Here is a 19,263-nt window from a genome sequence, read left to right on the forward strand (position 1 = left end):
TAAAACACAACAAGAAGACTGAGTTTATTGTCTCTTAGTAATGTCAATAAATGTTGTGAGTCATCCTTTCACTTGCTTGCCGTCTTGTTTCGTTCCTCCTGCGAGTCTGGTCACAGATCACTCGTTCAAAACAACGTTTCAATCGTGTCCGCCGTCACTCTTGTAGCTGTAGGCAGGAGATGAGAGGAGGATATGCGCCATTAGGGTAATACAGTTACCGGAACACACCTAATGAATATTCCATCCCAATCTTATTGAATTATTGAAACATGATCATGAGCTTCAGGTTGTGGCTGATTAAAGCATGTGCTTGACGAGAAGTAAGCTGCAGGCGAGCCAGCAGCATCTGTACTGTATGCGCACAGACCACAATGGAGCTTGTTAGTGAAGTTTCTGGCCTGCGGGTATGTTGAGCATGCAGCATTCCTCTTTAAAGTAAGCTTAAAACTGCATTGCTGCTCAAAATCAAGATGTTGCAAGAATTAGCATTGTGCTTTCTCATGATAAGAATGCTTTGGTAGTTCAAGGATTAATGCAAGCACTGACTCAGGTGTCCACAAGGTTACAGACTCAGCAGCAACATGCAAGTGCTTGTAACTTTCACTAAAGTCGCTTTAAGATCTTCACCGTGCAATCAGTTGGTCAGTCACGCCACACAGTGTGTTTTGTTTGCTTTTAGAGAAACCACGGTTCTGGGATTACAGAACCAAAGGGGTGTGGTACATCTCCGTGAGATTCACCTCGGCAATATGCATAATGTAAGATGTATAAGAATTTTGTCAGTTCATGCTGATTAATTTAGGATTATTTCTGAAGAGTCAGTTGGTTACTCAGCTCTGTCTGTATCCCAAAACTTGGCTGCTGTGTTTGCATTTTATCGTATCTTGCCTCAATTCTGATGTACTCCAGACAGCTCATAGCAGTTATGGGTCTTTGACAACCTCCTGAGATGGATCAGAGGAGTAAGCTAGTAAAATTCACTTCAACCCTCCCCTGTCCATGCTGGAACCACTCTATTGGTTGCCAGGCCTAAAGAGCGGATTGTAGATTCAAAGAATGATCCGAAAGGTGCCAAAGACAATGACAAAGTCAATCCACTTACTTGTTGTAGGTGGCGCCACAGGTTGTGCAGTTCCAGGATCTTTGCTTCCCTCAACCCTGAGCTCCATCTTTGCTGAACAGCTATGGGAGTTCAGCAAGGGACTTGTACTTCCAGGAGTTGGCTTCTTGGCTATCGGCGGAGGAATTCTGTCAGTCTTGACTCTGCCGTTTGAGAGAACACCAGCCTTTGATTGGTCGGAGACCTGCCTGAGCTCTGCTGCTAAGCTTTGCTTCAGACTTGCCTGAGCCTCTGAGGAGGCGGCAGCTACAGGCTCGATGACCACCTTTTTTGTGCTTCTAGAGAAGATAAAGCTAGCTGTAGATGCTGGGGATTTAAGAATATCGCATGCTTCAAGTGATTTTAGAGAGTGCCCCCCTTGTTCACCAATGGAGCTGTAAGTAGGGGATTTCACACCCAGTCTGTGGGGAAGACAGTGTCTGGAAGACATGGCTGCAGTTTTCATTCGGATGGCCTCCTGCAGACGCAGGGAAGGAGAACCCATTGTCACAGTGGACGATTTTACGGTTTGAGGAGGAGATTTTACTGACAAAGACTTCCGAATGGGCTTTGGAGGAATGTCTTGAGGTCCTTGGCCTGCGATGGAACAATTTTCCTGAGCTGGAGTTGCCTCATGTGCTGCGTCTTCAGATGGAGGTTGCACCTGATCTTCAGTCATGCTGACCGTTCTAAGGCGAACCATCTGCAGCAGCGAGGGGGTTACGAGTGGTATGTTTGCGTCCTCTTTAGGAATTGGTGCACTTTTGTGGCGAGAAAGTAGCTCCTTGTTCCTGGCGTCTCTGTATGTGCCACTGGGTTGCCTTCTGAAATTAACTCCAGGGGTTACATTTTCCATTGGTGGAGGAGGTGCTTTTGGCACTGAAGTTGGAGCTGAAAGCTCAGGACTTACTGGAAGAGTAGAGGGCGACTGATCTTCAAGTTTCAGAGAGTTTCGCTTAAGATAACTGCTGGAAGGAGACACTTCCTGGACCGGCATTGGGCTCTCTACTCTGGCAATAGGTGGTGAAGGAGGCAAGAGTGGAACTGTGTCGATAGCGCATGAAGTATCTTGGGAAGAAGTCTCAAGAGTAGTGTCAGCTTTTGAAATCTGTTCAACTTCAGAGGATTTGTTGTCAGCTGGGGGTGAAACTGAAGCGACTGGGGTTGGTTCTGTCATCTCCGTTACATCATCTCTTATGGATGGTGGAGGAGGTAGAGGGAAATCTACCTCATCTCCTCCATCAAAGATGGGTTCCCCTTCTAATGGAGGAGGCGGAGGTGGCCAACAGGAATCGACAACATGTGACACGTCATGTTCCTTCTCAGACTCACGTGGCATTGGAGACACTAACGAAGCAGCAGGTTTCCTTATCGGAGGAGGTGTAGGCTGGTAAGCTGGAGGAGGCGTAGGTGGTGGTGAGAGCTTACTCATTTTGGGGACCTCGACTGTAAGTGTCTGCATAGGCTGAACTTCGCTCTTTTCCATGTTGCTCTTATCGGCTGGAACTGTTGCAGCACTTTGAGATGGCGTTGTATGTTCCTCAACAGACAAGTGAGCTTCTTTTGCAGCAGTGGAGCTCAGTTTCCTTTCTTGTGTCTCTAATGGATGCCCCATTTCATCCCTGAACAGTATTTTTGTTGGTTTCTTCATGACAGGAGGTGGCTGTTTCTTTGGAGTTGTCTCTTGACTTTCTGGCTTCTTTACAACATTGATTTTACTCTCTGCCCTGCTGTTAAAATCCGTGTCCTCCTCATTTTTATGCATTTGTTCTTTATCTGAAGATTCTCTACTGTTTAATTCACTTTTGCCACCTTCAGGATCTTTTATCACAGTGTTTTCTGTATGTACAGATATTTCCAAAACAGGATTCTCCTGAGTTGTCTGGTTTTCGACTGTAACTTCACTGTCTTTTCTGGGCTCTCTTTGGGTTTCTACTTGTTTTCCTTTCAGTGGAGTTTTGATGACATTAGGAGCTCCACAGAGGAGCTCAACAGTCCGTCTGCTGTGGGCCCATGTCTCCGGAGGCGGTGGGCGAGGGGCTTTGACTTTAGGAGGAGTAGGGATGTTAAACAGCTCTTGTACGTCTGCTCTTAAAGATGAGAGCTTGCGACTCGGGGTAACTTCATTTGTTGGCGAGGAATCCTGCGGAGACAGAGTTGTGCTGCATGTGGTAACGTCGGCATTTGCAGGCTCAGATGTACCTGATGACAGGGAGGTGAGTGAGGAAGAGGGAGAAGCTGCTGAGGATGAGGCACGGGATGCGGATCTCTCTGGTTTGATGGGTTTCTTTTTCAGTTTGTCTGGAGAATTTGGGGAGATTTCTTTCGGGGAAAGTGTTGGAGTTCCACTCTGGCTAGAATAGCCACTGGAAGGAGACAATGTCCGTTCGAATTTCCCTCCATCTGGTGCTGTTTTCTGTGGAGAGGAAGGGTCGGATTCTTGTTGTGACGCTGTCGCTTCTTCAGCCTGGTTAGGGGAGTCCTGCAAAGGGGTTAGAAGTGTGGAGGAGGAGTTTGTTGAGCTTGGCCCAGTAGAGTTTGACAAAGGTTCTGGGCTCAAATTGGCATTAGTAGCAACCAATTTAACTTCATCCTTTGCTACTGTATTTTCTGATGAACTTTTTACTTCTCCTGAGTTTCTAGGATCTTCCAGCTCCACCACAGTCATGGTCTCACTTTTGACCTTTTTGCCATGCAGAGAGTTAGTTCTTCGTGGAGGTGCTGGAGGCTGTTTGGTCTTGGTAACCGAAAGACTATGTATGCAGTTCCGTTTGTTCTTTGCTTGATCGCCAGCAGTCAGTGACTGTGTTGCTCCGTGTCCAGACTCCGCTTCTGTTGTGTTTACTTCTGTTTTGTTCAGGCCGTTATTTGCATTAACTGGGCTACAAAAACTTGTGAGATCTTGGCCGCTACTAGACTCCTGTGTCTGGCTTTCTTGTACGTTAAACCCCCCTCTATTAGAAGATGAAACCGAGGAGTCTGAAATAATAGTCTTAGAGGATTGAGACTCACTCCAGTTTGAACCTGAGGCTGACCGGGGCATTAGTGCAGAGTCATAGTTAGAGCTGTTTGTTTGGGAACCGTCACCGTCTGATCTTCTCGACAACAAAGGACTAACTGCTGATTCCTCAGATGTCAGGCTGCTTTTGCTGACAGCGCAAGCACCGTTGCCATGATTGACGCTGCTGCCTCGAGTTCGACTGCTGCTCCGGTCAATCTCAATTACTTCAACTGAAGCCGGTAGAACAGCATTAGGGATGATCGTAGACAAGTAAGTGGCCTGAGGAGAGATGGACATCACCGGACCCTACAAGGGATCAGAAGCAAGTGCTTTACATCCTAATAAAATGATTGCTCAAACATTACATTGAGGAATTGCAGTGTCTCATGTTAGAAGATGAAACGTGTGTAAATCCTCAACTCAAACCCTGATGGTATTGTTACCTGAGGCTCTTGAAGGAAGTGCAACATTGATGGAGAGAGTGAAAAGGATGTTGTCATGCCAGGAAATGCAAGGGACTTGGGTCTGACTGTAGAACAGAGATGGGCCTGCTCATCTTGATACCCTCCCTTAAGGTGCTTCCTCGCCACCTGCTCGTCCCTAAAGACCTGCTCCAGCATCAACAGAAGACCATGTTAAGGTGGAAAAAAACAGAAACGGATGTCTTGATTTCGAACTCAATCTTTGGATCCTCTGACCTCCAGTTCTGAAAGGTGTACCCTTGCTCCCTCTTTTTTCGCTAACGGAGTCCCTCCGTCCACTGTAGGAATGATAACAACACTCGACTGGCTGTCACCATTGTGATTTTCATGGTTAGGGAGCTGAGTCGAAACAAGCGGCTGAAAGGTGGAACTTCTGTTCAGAGCTGTAAACAATGTGAGCCACATTACTCATAAAGTCACACTAAACACTTTTCAGTTTCATAAGGAATATGGATGGGAACGTACCAAGTTCTTTCTGGACCTGGTTGGGAATGCCCATGATGGTGGTCCTCCTGTTCCTCTTTCTGCTCCTATCGAATCTTTTCACTGGATTCAAAGGCTTGAATGTGGAGCCTGATGGAAAGATGAAAGCGTTTTACTCACCAAGATAGACCACAAATCCGGTTAGAGTTGAGGTAATATTTAGCAGCTTACCCTTCCAAAAGAAAATTATTTGAGAAAATCTGTGTGTGTACACTTGCAAGTTTACCATCTTGGTTCAGCATGCTAACATAACACTTTTGTTAAAGCACTAAAAAACTGATAAATGTTAAAGTAATTTATTCTTCAGGCCACAGTTCTGAATAATAACATTCTTAACCAGATGACACTGTAAATAAAACAATCAGCGGTACTAAAACTGAGCAATAAAAAAAACAAATTTGGAAAATCATACAAGCATTTTAGGAAAAACATAAAAAGTTGTTGACCAAGTGAATACTTTAGGTTTTCGAAATACTCATAAAGGGCTTCTGAGCTGTCCACTGATGTCTGGGTGAAATTCAGTTGAATGTGATGAAAAAATGCTGACCAAATTGTGAATGCGACAGAATGATACTGATAGTGGAAATGTTGTGTTTCAGTGGCGTGCAGTGTCTGTTTAATTTTGGTCTCATTCGGCAAACCTCTTAGTGTTTGCTGTTTTTCCTACGTAGATGATAAAGCTAGTATCAAAATGACAAAAAGTTTTAACAATACTTAAATACTTACAAGGCACCGTCTCTGATGATTTATATTTTCCACAGAAACCATATTGTTATTTTCACTAAAAACTCAACAAGGCACATCGAGTAAATTCTTTCCTTGAGGTTAAGAAAAAAAACCTTGATCTGTACGATCAGTATCATATATGATCAGAATACCAACCGCTCTCACTGCGTGGGCACATCCAGCCTCTGCCTCTCTTACTCTCAGTAGTACTGACAGGCAGACTCAGCCTTCCAGCTGTGATATGTAGCTGAGTTGTCTCACATGCTTAAAACTTCTAAGAGAAACCTCCAAAAAAAAAAGCCCTCCTTATCTCTACATATGAGTGTATCAAGTGCTTCAAACCATAACTGCAGAGGCACCGAGCAGTGAGGAATGAGTCATGCATCTTTAGTAAGTACCCGGCTATGACTCTTGTTAAAGCAGTGACCTCAGGAATAAACTCAGACTCGCTCCACTGCTGACATAATTAGCTCCTGTAACTTTAACATGCAGAAAATATTGACGGTTCCTTCTCGAAGCGCCAACACACACACACACACACACACACCCACACACACACACACACACACACGCACACGCACACTGTGTTTACCTTGGTGAGTAATCCCAGGCCGATTCAACGCAGCAGAAGCTGCTGTGGTATCATTAACGTTGGGTCTCGACCCCAGAGAGCCTCCTCTGTCCTTGGAGCTGATTTCCTGCTCCGGGCAGAGGGTATCTGTAGACTGGAGGGGTAAAAAAAACACACACACACACGTATACATTTATAAGTTAGAAGGAATTCTAATAACCTCCAGGAAGAGAATGCGGTATTATCTACAAAGCTATTCAGCGACTTACGATGATGCTTTCATCGTCCGCAAAGTTTACTCCATTCTTGTCCTCTGTGCGAAACAAATCAACAACAGAAGTGAGTCTCAAAACTGCTGATTTTATTACATGTTTCACATCCGTAGTTTTATTAATGATGCCTTTGAGTGTCATACCTTCCTGTTGTAGTATCTTGAGCCCCTCCTGAGCTTCGGTGTGTAAGTCCTCCAGGAACTGAGGCCTGCTGGCCTCGATGAACACATTCTCCTGGTAGTGCTGGGAGGCCGTGTAGTGAACCGTCAGCCGCTTCTGGTCTTCATTCCCCTTCGGGCCAGCTGCTTGAAGGGGGGAAAAAAGAGAAAATGTTAGATTCTAAAAAGGGTGTAGCAATAAATGAGTGGTATATCAGTCGTGCTGATGAAAATCGATACAGTATGGAATTTTATAGAATCGTTTTAAATAAATGTTATTTGTTCACACTGTTTGCCACATCAGTGAAACAGAATCTTTAGACCGTTTAAATAGAAAAAGTTGCATCTCATTTAAAAATCGTTTCTGAATCGAATCGTGACCCTAGAAATCGGAATTGAATCGGATCACTAGAAGCAGAAAGATTTGCATCTCTACCTAAAGGTGACCATTTCAAATGGGGAAAGTTTTTTTAAAGCAGTATTTGTGTTTGTGGGGCTCTGATTGCTGCTTCGCCATGTGGTCGCAGCTGCACAGTCACCCCCCAAAAAATCATCACTTTTTTCTTTATCACGGATAGCACCATAAAATATCGCGATAAAACGTCATGTCCGTATCGCCCACCCCTAGCATTAACTACCACTTCTGTCTCACCTTTTAGTCAAAATCACACAAAATCATCATTTAAACCGTTATAGATTTGTTTTCAAGTTACCACCTTGTCTACAGACCTGACCACGCAGCCACCAGGTGTTTGTGGGCTCACACGTTTTATCTTCCTCGCACTCGATCCTGAACTCCACCTGCTTGTTTACTCACAACTTTGACGCTCAGGAATTCGGAGGACAGATGTCCCAACGTGGCCAAGGCTTTTAGCTGAACAGCCACGACCTGGCTAATCCCCTGCTGCGTCTTAATGCTTCGCTGCTAGTCCCCGCGGGATAAGATAATCTGGCCCGTCCGCCTGTTAAGACGCTACGCGACCCGCCGCGGCGGGACCTCCTGTGTGTGGGAAATGGATTGAGTTCTTCCTGCAGCACCGGCAAACACAACGCAGACGAAACCAAAGCCGAACTTGCTTGACTTTGTCGACCTGATGGAGAATGTGGCCAGTTTTTGTACCAACCCAGATAGTTTTAACTTGACCAACAGCGTTTGGATTTGCAGGATGGCAAGAAGAATAGAAACGTGGTTTTGGGTTGTTGGGTTTGTAGGAGGTTGCTCTTTGGGCCCGCTCTGGCTTCATTTGCCATTTTGTACCAAAATATACAGAACATTATGTAGAAATTAGTCCGACTTTATATATGTTGTCAAAATATCAGATTTATGTACTTAGAAGAGGGACATTGTGCATTAATTAACAAATCTAACCCAAGAGTAATTTTCATAAACTTGTCTCTCAGCAGGTTGGTTGAAACAAAACTCATAAATAAGTCAAAATATATTTGAAGAACCCATGTAGGTGAGCACACAAGGCGTCAACATAATTACAGGACTGGCCCATAATGGCAGCGTTAGTGACTATAGAACATAATTGACTTATGTCCAGTATCTCATTGCACATATAGAACATATTGTTGCCATTTTGTAGCTACATGTTACCATTTAGTCCTTTCTAGGCATCTGCCACTGCATTATTAATAAATATGGGAGTGGTCACGACAAAACCAGGAACAAGTCTCAATGGGGGCGTTTTGAGTTATTTACAGGTTCTGAAAGTTTTCTAATAATGTCAAACACACAGAAGAGAAAAAAAGATACTGATTGTTGGCAATCTGTAAGCAAAATTAGTGAGAACACAGTCCTAAAAATAGTAATAAAGTCCCAAGGCTGTTCATTTACAGTACTGTGCAATAATAATGAATTATGAGCCATAATCAAAATAAAATAAAATTTTTCTATAAGCAGATCAACACACTAAGAAAAGTGCCTAGAAAATAATTTTAAATCGTCTGCTGTTGTAAAACGGATCAGTAGAGGATGGTTCTGTTCTGTTTCATACGTGAGAGTCGGGAACAAAACCACCAAAAACACGAAAGAGATGAATTAACCAGCGTCCAACAACGTAACTACAAAATTACATTGATGCATGAATATGATGGCACAAGAATTTTTACGTTAAAAAAGCAGAAAAAAATTTAAACATTTTATTTGAAGTGTAGAAATAGAAAAATAGACGAGAAAAATGATTTTGTTTTTGTTGCGTTTCAAGTATTTTTTTTTCTGTCCTACATCCTCCTCTGATTTGAGAAGATAAATATGACTCCTCCTTCATTCTCGATTGCCACTGTCCCAAATTTTGAGTTGTACTCACTGCAAATATGGTCAATTTTAGGTGAGAAACCAGTTTTTGACTTGTGAAGACCAACATACCTCTGCGTCACTTGAATTCCATGTTCTCTTGTTTTTCTCATTCTGAGAACCAAAACTTAAACGACTCAAGATGTTGTGGGTCACTAATTACATGTTTGAAGACGCCTTGATTCGCTGAAGTAAAGGATAAATTTAAACAAATATCTCAGGTTAGCGATGCTATCGCGTTCTACTACTAATTTTCTTATAAATATTTATATATTTTGAGACTTTTCCCCACTAAGTATTTTTTCACAAAGTCGGTATATGTGTGTGTGTTGCAGTTTGTCCTCTGTTTGGGGATCTGTTTCCATACATAAATGCAACAGCAAAGCGCTTAAATGCGTCTCAAGTTGCGAGATTGAGAGGAAGCTAAGTGGCTAAAAGCTGAGCTAAACAAGGCTCAACGTGAGGTGTCCTCTTTCCCTCCTTTGTCACTTTCAACACTGCCCCTCAGTCGTACCTGATTAGGTAACACCGTGCATGCGTGCATTCACTCTGCATGCGAGAGTGTGTGCGTGTGTGCACACACTCTCACATTCACCAGAACCATCCAAACCATCCGTGTAAGGAGGTGGGAAATCTCGGACTTGGTCATGTAGGTTAGTAGAAAATAAAACAACTGCAGTCATTTTAGGGTTAATAATGAGTAGTAATAATAATAATAATAATAATAATAATTGTAATAAGACGCTCATCATAGATTCTGCCAGACTCCTGCAGACGGTTGAGGGATTATTTTGGTTGATTAAGATGATCAATGAAAAAGTCAGTAAAGCTCCTTTATCTCATTAAAGAAGACCCCCACCGCTAGCCTCGGGGTTAAGATGGTCGCCGGCTAACTCCGACCGTCTTCAGATCCCCACAACATCTCCAACTCCACAAGTCATCCGACCCGGCACTCACCCTTCTTCTTGAAGACCGACAGCAGAGAGTGGATGCTCTTCCTCAAGTAGACCACCATGCCTGCCTACACCAGCGCCATGGCACGCTCAGAATCCTTGAATCCAAACGTGGCGGGAAATCTAGTGAGTGTGGGAAGTTTTTAAGTTCAATTCGGTTCCAGGGTGGAGATGCTCTGGCCCGTTCAGATTCTAGAAAATGAGACAGAAGTGCAGACTGCAGCTTGGCTCCTGTTCACCGTAGCGACTCGTGCAGAGTGTCTTGAGAGAGACAAGTGCACAATGAGATCAGCTCCCAGCCAAAGCTGCCCGTCCCAGCTGCCTTATCCTCTGGGTCTGATACCCTGCGCCCCTCCCCTCTCTGATGGTTCCCTTTGCCTCCCTCTCTCTCTCCTCTCTATTGTCAAGTGACAGCCCTTCCCCGCCGCCCCATTCCTCTCCATCCCCTCTCGCTTAAAACGACTGTCAAACTTTGGCTTTAGGGATTCAGCCGCCCCCACTTTTCCCTATCTAGACACACACGTGTGGGGTTGTGTGTATGCCAAGACTCTCCATCTCTCAGTTTAACTCATCCCATACGAATGGATTTGAACACATTTTAGAGCATAGAAGTACAAAAATATGTTGCATTTTGTGTGTTATGTCTTAACTTTCAGAGTGTTGCGTGATCTAGATTTATCCCACCGTAAGTCCTGTAATTAAGAGACATGCCGTCCTGTTTGCTCCTGACGGAGGCCTTCAGCGAAGTGCATCTGTCTGACTCTGTCTCATTATGCAAGGGGCTACAGGGGCTTCCTTTTTGGGCAGAGGTTGTGTCCTCACAGTGAAGAGCCGAACAACTCTTAACTATAATACAGTGTTTTCTCCTCTTCTCCATCCCTCTCTCTCCTCTCATTTAGTTCCTGCCGGTCTGACATCCTTCCTTCCTCCTGTCTAACCCTGAGCGGAGCCGCATCGCCGACAGAGGTCCAGTTTGAGCTATAAATAGCCGCCACAGCCTCGGTTCCCCATCTGTAACGGCGCCGTCTGGGGATGAGCTTCTGTACGGCTGCTAATGTTCCCTGACAAAATGAATCGCAACTCCTTTTAACTTTTTCACTTTTCTGGTCGCACTGGAACCGCGAACTTTACTGGTTTACGTCAAGATTTTATGCGACAGACCAACACAAAGTCGCACATTGTGACGCGTTCAATCAAGGAGAATATTATAGAAAAGCACAGTTATATTAGGAACTTTATCACCAAGTGAAACACATTAAATGGATTTATGACACACAGATGGATGTTTTATAGCCTATATTTCCCACCCACAGTTAATGAAAACATGGCATTTGAAATTCGAATGTTACCTCAATCTATTTCTCAAAACAGAAATGTGGACTTAATAAAAAAAAATGTTTAGTACCTGCTTAAATTGTCAAAATTCTTTTACCTAGAGAAAATGTTCTCTAGCTGCTTTTAACCTGACAAATGAGACAAACCAGCATTTCTCTAAAGGCATCAGAGGTCAAATGAGTCCCAAATTGAACTTGTAAAATGCCATAATGCTATGTGTAATAAAGGACTAACACGCGCACATCCCCACAGTAAAACATGGTAGTGGCAGCATTATGCTGCGGCAGGCGAGCTAGTGGGAGATTCGATGAGCTGGATGCAGAATAATCCTAGACTTGTTTGCTGGCGCCTGGCCTAGTCAAAGATCTGGTATCCCTAAAAAAGCTGAAGCTCTAACAAAAAATATTGAGTCAGAGGATCAGAAGACACATCCGTACCACACCTTTCAACTTTTTATCTGCAATAAAAAATTAAAAAAACTTTTACAGTTTTCCTTTGACTATGATCCTGACACAACACGCTGAAGTTTGTGATTCTAATGTTGACAAAGTGGGAAAAAGTTCAAGGAGTTTAAATCCTATTGCAAGGAAGTGATTCAAAATGTCAACTTTATTTAGAAAGCAGCTATTAACTTCACCAAAATGCTGTACAGCATCCATAAATCGACTTAAACAGGACATGTAGATTATAACATGAGGCTTGTTTAAATGCCAAAGCATTAAAATGAGCATCAAGAAGTGGTTTGAATCTCCAGACTACGGGCAGGTCTGATGTTGAAGGGTAGATGCTGCACAGACTCAGATCTTCTACAAAACAAAGGCTAATTCTCAGGAATGTTTCTGGGCTGGAGGAGAGACCCTTTTGATCCACTTGCTCTCTGATTGGATAAGAGTCACAGCGGGGGGGGAATACAGCTGGCCGGCACCAGCTGGAAGACAGGATCTTGGTCCGTTCTCCAGACTCCAGGCGTTGGGACGTGTTGGGGATGCAAAGCTTCCCTCCTGGCCCCGGGGTCCGGCGATGGACCGGCAGACCCCGAATGAAAGCTGGGGGGGTTTTTGGTCTCTAGGTGGATCCTGAGCCTCAGAGCTTTGCCAGAGGATTAACTCCGTCACTAGCTTCACCAGTCCTCTTCCTCCTTACGCTCACACTCCTTCACACCTGATTTGATTCTCTCTTCTTTTTTTTCTTTTTTTTGGCAAAAACAAATCCTCTTCCCCACTCTGTTGCTTTTTGAGGCAGTTTTTTGGGCAGGATTTCTGGTCCGACCGTGGTTACCCCCCCTGTTGTTTACCCTTTGTATCAATATTCATAAGAGGGCCAACTGAGACGCCATCTGCTCCTGGGGGAAGAGGGCAGAGAGAGGGGAGCCGCATGCATGCCTTTGATTCACTGCACAAAACCCACCATTCCCTCGCACAAGCCACCAAGACCACGTCGCCGCAGAGCGAGGCTCCCTATTGGCCAGATTTGGATGCTCACACCTTCCCGCCACTGTTAAATCAGCCAGGTGTGGAAGTTATTTTCAATCTTCAGTGTAAAGCAGGAACAAAAGGAAAAGCTGTAAATCATTTGTTTGGTTGGCCGATGGCGCAGTTAGGAGGACAATTACAGTTCAAACACCTAAAATGCACAAGCTTAAAACCCCATGAACGCTTAATTACAGAAACGCTTAAAGAAAATGACAAGCATCAGACTCGGGGTCTCTACTTTATTGATTTCCATCTCCAGGTATTTCCGTCAGCTGATAAGAAGCTAAATTTACGCCACTTCTTTGCACGTTTTGCAGAAAGAGTTACAGCAAGAAGGTCCTGAACCTCGGGGTCTTTCTCAACAGTCCATGAGGCCCGAATGACAAACTCAGTGCAGATTTTCAATTATTTTTCACTGCTCTCACTCTAGTATATGTCATATCTTTTGACCACAACAAGCACTTATTGCACTTTTGCCCAAGTCTTTGTATCTCTCATTACGTAGACCAAACTCTGAAAAGACTGACTCTTTAATTAACAGTTTTAACACAGCGAAGCAGCCCCGTTTCCAACGCAATTATGTGGTTCAAGTAAAGTGTTAAATAAGCAGAGCCCATATCAAAAGGAGTGATTGCGTCAGTGTGTTATTTATTTCTTTTTTTCCTGAAGCGAACGGCATCAGGAGGGTTCATTTCACTCTCATTTCTAGGAAACGCCACGTGAAAGCCACATAAGTAACTCTGAGTTTTTATGGGCCGAACTAAACAATCGAGAATAGAAGTCGCCGCGATCCCCGCGACTGCAGTACGTCGAAACAGTTGGCATGGCAACTGAGAAAACAATAAATAGGCCAAGTCTTTAAAAAGCGACAGCATTAATAATTAATTAACAGTAAACAGCCGAACTTTTGTTTGTTTTTTTTTTCTATTAAACTCTAGAAAATGAGTTTCAGAGCAGAAAACACCTTGTCTTTCTGGCTCCAGTTAAAACACAAACCGCGGTCCACCTCTCCTTCGACGAGGCGTCGTAGTTTCACGCGCCACTACGGAGTGCTAAATCAGCTCGGGCCTCGCTTGAACCGCCGGTATGAGACTGCAAAAGCAGCAGGACATTTGATGAGGCTGTTTGCTGTGGATTCACATGACCAGTTTGTATTGATGATGAACAGAGAGCTGCCAAATGCGAAATACGAGTCCCAGAGGGCTGACGTTAGCACGCGCGCGCGCGCACACACACACACACACACACACACACACACACACACACAGCTCTGGAAAATGTAATTCTTGACCACACGGGGTGTGTTAGTTCATGTCATGTCCTCGACTCACCCTCCTGTTTGCTGCCCCCGAGACAAAGAAAGGGTGGACTAAAAAGGGGTTTGTGATTTGTGTTTGTGATTGACAGTATCAAGCTATCAGTCAGAGCGCTCTCGCTTCATGGAGGCCCAATCAGGTTCGAGGTCAGTCTAAGACCAGTGGTACAATCTAATGACCAAGAGCTTAAAAATCGTCAACAAACGTGTTCGTAGACTGGAATGTTTTGCGGGATCGGTGGACGCATTGACACCATTTCAGTTCTCATCGGATTCGGACTATGATGGATTCCAACATGGACGCCTTGTGTTTCACAGAGGCCACCAGTTTTTAGAGGAGGACACATTGGTCCCGTTGGGTCCCCTTGTTCTCTGCACAAAATGTCCCTAAAGAGTTAGGAAAACCAGGCATTGGTTAAAACTCTGAACTTGTAGCAGAATGCTAAAAGGACGTGGTTTCCTGGGACATTTTTAAACGACCTTCTCCATAACCTGGAGACACAGACGTCTGTCCTGTTTTAGTTCTCGTTGTATCTAACTGGTTTTGTTGAAAATGCTTGATATGTTTGTGTATTGCAGTATAATTTAACAATGCTACATCTCCTCAACGTGGCTAAGTGCTACTTAGTTCCTGTTTTAGTTCAAACTATTGTAAACTTGAACATCTGCATGTCTTATGCTGAAGAAATGAAGCAGTTTTTAAATTCAAAGGTTTGGACTTACTGACAACAGTCAGACACTATTTGTAGCATTTTGGCTAGCATGACGAAGCACAGACAGACAAGATGCAAATGATTCGTCACTGCTGTTAGAACAACACAAATGGCTAACTGTAGTGACATTGAAGTTGGTGTCAGTTTCAGAGATCCCATTTACACTGAAGGATTTGCTTGCTTTACTGATTTTAGCATCAGTTGTGCTACTATAATGAGCATAACATATAGATAGGCTTTTCTTTTATTTTTAACCATATGTTTTAGCTTTTTGTGAATGGAAAATTGGTTTGATTTAAACAGCATTTCTCTTGTTAGACGTTACACCGGAAAGAATTACACCCAACTGCACTCATAAACCCTTTGAACCTAAACCAAACCAGAAAATGCGTATACAGTATGGTCAAGTTAAACATGGACTGAATAATTTAGCTCTGATTATATTCCTGAAGCAAAGGTTTCTGTGAGGTAATGTTTAAGGCCTTTACATGATTTATGAAGCTAAAATATCTTGTTCTTTAGACGCCATCTTTGGATATCACCTCCACGAGTTTGGACTTTGTTGATGGCAGCATATTGTATGTATGTGTTAAATATTTGGAAAAGAATACACTCAAGAAGAAACTTTCACATAAAGTTTCAACTTAACTATAATTGTTCTGAAACTAGATCAGTTCCCCGAATCACTCTGCCTTCTAATTACAGATAGAAATCTACGTAAAACGACTTCCTGCATCTGCTCTGGTCAGTTCAAATTGAGTAAAACCTGACAGTCAAACAATCTGACTCGTTGATCCGAGCCTCGTTTCTATTCGGTACTATTGATTTCAAATCTTTCCTCCTCACACTCTCTGCGCCCCACCCAGTGGAAACAAGAGCTTCAGGTGGTTTGCGCGTAGCAACAGTCGGTGTCGGCTGTGATTTATGCGCCGTCCTCCAGGTTCCCTTTACCTTCCTCACCTTGTTTTGATTCCGCTCCTCGGCCTCTCTGTGGTCCCTTAGCGCAAGTTTTGTGTGTTTTATTCTTCATCTTTGGCTGTTAACTCGGTGATGAATTGGCTCAATCTAACAACTCAGAGTTCTTTCGGGGCGCACTCTCTCTTCTTTTTACAGGCAGCGTTTTCATCACTGCGTTCTACCTGGAGAGGAGAGGAGCGCTGAGTTTAGCTCTCCTTCTCTTTGGTTAATATTAAACCTCTCGGAGCAAGAGACCTCATAACTCAGCTCCGCAACAGCCACTGAATACAAATCAGGGGTGCAGCCATGAACGGAGTAATAACACCCGTGTGTGTAGGTGTGTGTGTTTATTGTTGGTCACATTTTAACCCCGTCTTCCTTCGTTCTGGCAGCTTCAGAGTAAAATAAGGTCACAGTTGAGTTACTCTGAAACTTAATGACGAATTAATCGAACAGAGAGGACTAAGGAGGAAAAATGTAAACCCAAAACTGGTACTTCCTGTCATCTTCTTCTACGTCTTTGCCAGTGGTAACGTCCGGTTGTTGATCTTGTGAAAAGTGTGACATGAAAAAAGTGTTTCCATTGGAGTTTTGCGAAACACTATAAAAACACCTCATAGCACAAAAACTTGAGTTTTTTTTAAAACTCTCATTAGTTGTCATCCTTGCCAATTTAAGTGGACACCCATGTCTGGATGGGTTTCCTAATGCGCCGTACCGTCTCCGTTTTTACGTGACAAAATGAGCAGAGCTTCTGGAGACGTTAAAAACTTGGAATATAACAACAGTTTTAAACATTAAGCTGTTTGTTCAAGACTGTTTTCTAAAAAACCTCTGCAGGTCTTTAAAGACGGAGATTAAATTACACATCGACCTCTTTTAGCATTTGGTTTCCCTGGAATTTGCTCAACTAGATAAAAGAGAGGCTTTTCTGACTTTTTATTTCTAAATATTTTGCAAACCATGACTCCTTTTCACTCCAGTTATGTGCTGCTTTGCGTTGGCCAATCAAATAAAATCCTCGTAAAAATCAATCGGCACTTTTTATGGACAAGTCCAGCTTGGATTCTGTGGCGACAAACCTCATTTTGTTGGAATGTCCGAGTTTTTCTCGGTGGGGAGGAAACGACCAGAATCTCTTTCTGAAATCATTATTACGACTCATAAACAGATCTAGTTTTAGGGATGCAATAAAACTAAATGGTGAAGCTAGTTGTAATGCACCTTCAGGAGTATTAAAAGAATTTCTGTTACTGAGACCTAAATTAAGTGTAAATAAATTTAGCTATCTTTGTTTCATGCAGAGCTGCTTCTAAGCAGAAGAAGTAAATAATTTGGAGTCTTTCATCCTGACCCGAATCAATCTGAATCCCAAACAGAGGTGACTGTTTGCACCTCAGGTTCCCCCTTTGAGGGTGCCAAGCCGCGGAGCTAAACTTAGCTCCAGCTGCGCATAAAAATAGTGTCACTCTTTTTTTTTTTAATTATCCCTCTCTGGCTCTCCTCGCCATCTTCTGTCTCTCTCTGGCGGATAAGAGAATTGTGGGGATTTTTCCAGGGAAACGCGAGGGGCTCTTATCGCTTTTAGTCATTTCAACTAAAAAGCTTTTTGAGAGCAAAACTGAAAGCTCTGCAAACATAGTTACACACGACGATGAGTCAGAGCAGAGGCACAGTTCAGCCTGTGTTCGAGGCGGCCGTCCACAGACCCAAAAACAAGATAATAAATCTGCTTGGTTGCTAAGTGGTGCGTGGGAGTGAGCGCAGGAGTCCGCAGGGTGACCCTCGGAAAATTAGAGAATATTAGTGACGCAATATTGTCCAGAAAACCCCACCCTGACAGAAGACAGACAGCAGATTGTCCACTGGTGACACAGGAACTGAAGCCAATCGATGCAGATTTTGACAAAACTCAATTCTCAGCAGAAATCATGGAGTATAACGCTCCTCAGATTATTTGAGATGACGCAACATCTTTTCCACGAATAAGTCTGATTCCTCATGTGGAAATAGTTCATCTTCTCAAATGCATCAGTGTCCATAGTCCTACGATTATATTTGGCTAGAAGTCAAAGCTATTTTAAATGTACTTCAAAAGAGGAAACAGCAATATTTATCTATCGCTAGGAACGGGATTAGGTTAGTAAAAACCGATGCAAGCAGTTAGCATAGTAGCAAAAACTAACGGAAAGTTAGCATACCAAAAGGAACCAACAGAAAAAGTTAGCATATTACCAAAGAGCAACTGAAAACATTAGCATATTAGCACCAAGTATTAGCACCAAGAAAATGTTAGCATGTTAGCAAAAAGTAACAGATAAGGATAGCATGTTAGCAAAAACCTGCATATATATTTGGAATAGCATCAGAAACCAGATGTTTAGCATATTAAGGAAACCCAAAATAAATAGTTAGCATAAGAGAAAATATTTAGTTTTTTATCCTTTTTTAAATGAACAAAAATAGTTATCTTTTTAATAAAAATTGAAAAATATTGTAGCTTAAAAATAGAAATGGTGAGCATATTACTAAAAAGTAACATAAATTTTAAGCATGCCAACACAGTAACAAAGTTTTTGTTGTTGTTGTTGTTGTTGCAAAAACTACAATAGCTCATTTTCAAAACCTAACAGATGGCTTATTAGCAAAAAGCCAACAATTGAAACTTCAGCCACAGTCAACCATAAACCAATGTTAATTATTTAAATTGTATTACAGTTAAATTATGAGTATGAGCTTTGCTAAAATATTTCAAATGATGTCAGAAAACTGTAATGTTATTAATTAATAAATTGACTGATACCTGGAAAAAGCTCCTGTAGTGAGAACATGCTTTAATATGCATACAGTGAACTAAATAATAAGCCTATTAGCAAAAAAATTCACAAATACTTAGTTTTGTCTAATAGTTACAAAATCCCTACTATGTGCCTGTAAACTCCAAGGTCAAATCGAACGTTTTGTTGTAGCTCATCTCTTTTCTTTAAGGAAAACAAACATTACCCACAACCTTCGTTTTAAACGATATTCTCTCATGTTCAAAGCTTCAGCTTCTTAGTGGGAAAGTCCAACATTTTCCAGTGATGACCTTTAAATCTAGACACACTGTTGCTAATCCCACACTACTCTCACTTTGTTGCAAACACGACTAGTGCAGCTCAAGCTGGGAAACCGAGGTTGTTAAACCGTCTGACCTAATCCGCGAAATGTTGTTCATCTGCTCTGAAGAAAAGATATATCTTCTTAGGCTGAAAGATTTAGATAATAATAATGATTCCACTTCTGGTTTTAGGACATCTTAAAAAAAACAACATTCAACTGCTTTATAAACAGTTAAAATAATGTACCCGAACTCTTGTTTCTCTAAATGGAAAAACAAACAAATCTTTTGGTATGATAAATCCTCTGAAATATTTTCATTTCACAT

The 19,263-nt window shown here is 42.7% G+C and overlaps 1 protein-coding gene across 8 annotated transcripts in view; it reads right to left on the reverse strand.

Moving 5' to 3' along the window:
- The window catches only part of nhsl3 (NHS like 3), a 44,679-nt gene continuing 25,416 nt past the window's right edge, over positions 1-19,263 (reverse strand). For 3 of the 8 annotated variants that reach the window (XM_015056437.1, XM_015056433.1, XM_015056435.1), the window contains 8 exons: positions 6,778-6,936; positions 6,632-6,675; positions 6,384-6,516; positions 5,048-5,155; positions 4,799-4,965; positions 4,544-4,708; positions 1,103-4,406; positions 1-166 (listed from right to left, as the gene is read on the reverse strand). In XM_015056437.1, coding sequence (XP_014911923.1) covers positions 126-166; positions 1,103-4,406; positions 4,544-4,708; positions 4,799-4,965; positions 5,048-5,155; positions 6,384-6,516; positions 6,632-6,675; positions 6,778-6,936 — 4,121 coding nt within the window. In that variant the 3' untranslated portion in view covers positions 1-125. Of the gene's footprint in view, positions 167-1,102; positions 4,407-4,543; positions 4,709-4,798; positions 4,966-5,047; positions 5,156-6,383; positions 6,517-6,631; positions 6,676-6,777; positions 6,940-10,048; positions 10,358-19,263 lie in introns of those variants that run through there. The other 5 variants (XM_015056436.1, XM_015056432.1, XM_015056434.1 and 2 more) reach the window with 3 other exon arrangements.

This window comes from Poecilia latipinna, unplaced genomic scaffold (genome assembly GCF_001443285.1).
Source record: "Poecilia latipinna isolate Pla-1442-1.1 unplaced genomic scaffold, P_latipinna-1.0 Scaffold1384, whole genome shotgun sequence".
In the NCBI taxonomy this organism is placed as follows: domain Eukaryota; kingdom Metazoa; phylum Chordata; class Actinopteri; order Cyprinodontiformes; family Poeciliidae; genus Poecilia; species Poecilia latipinna.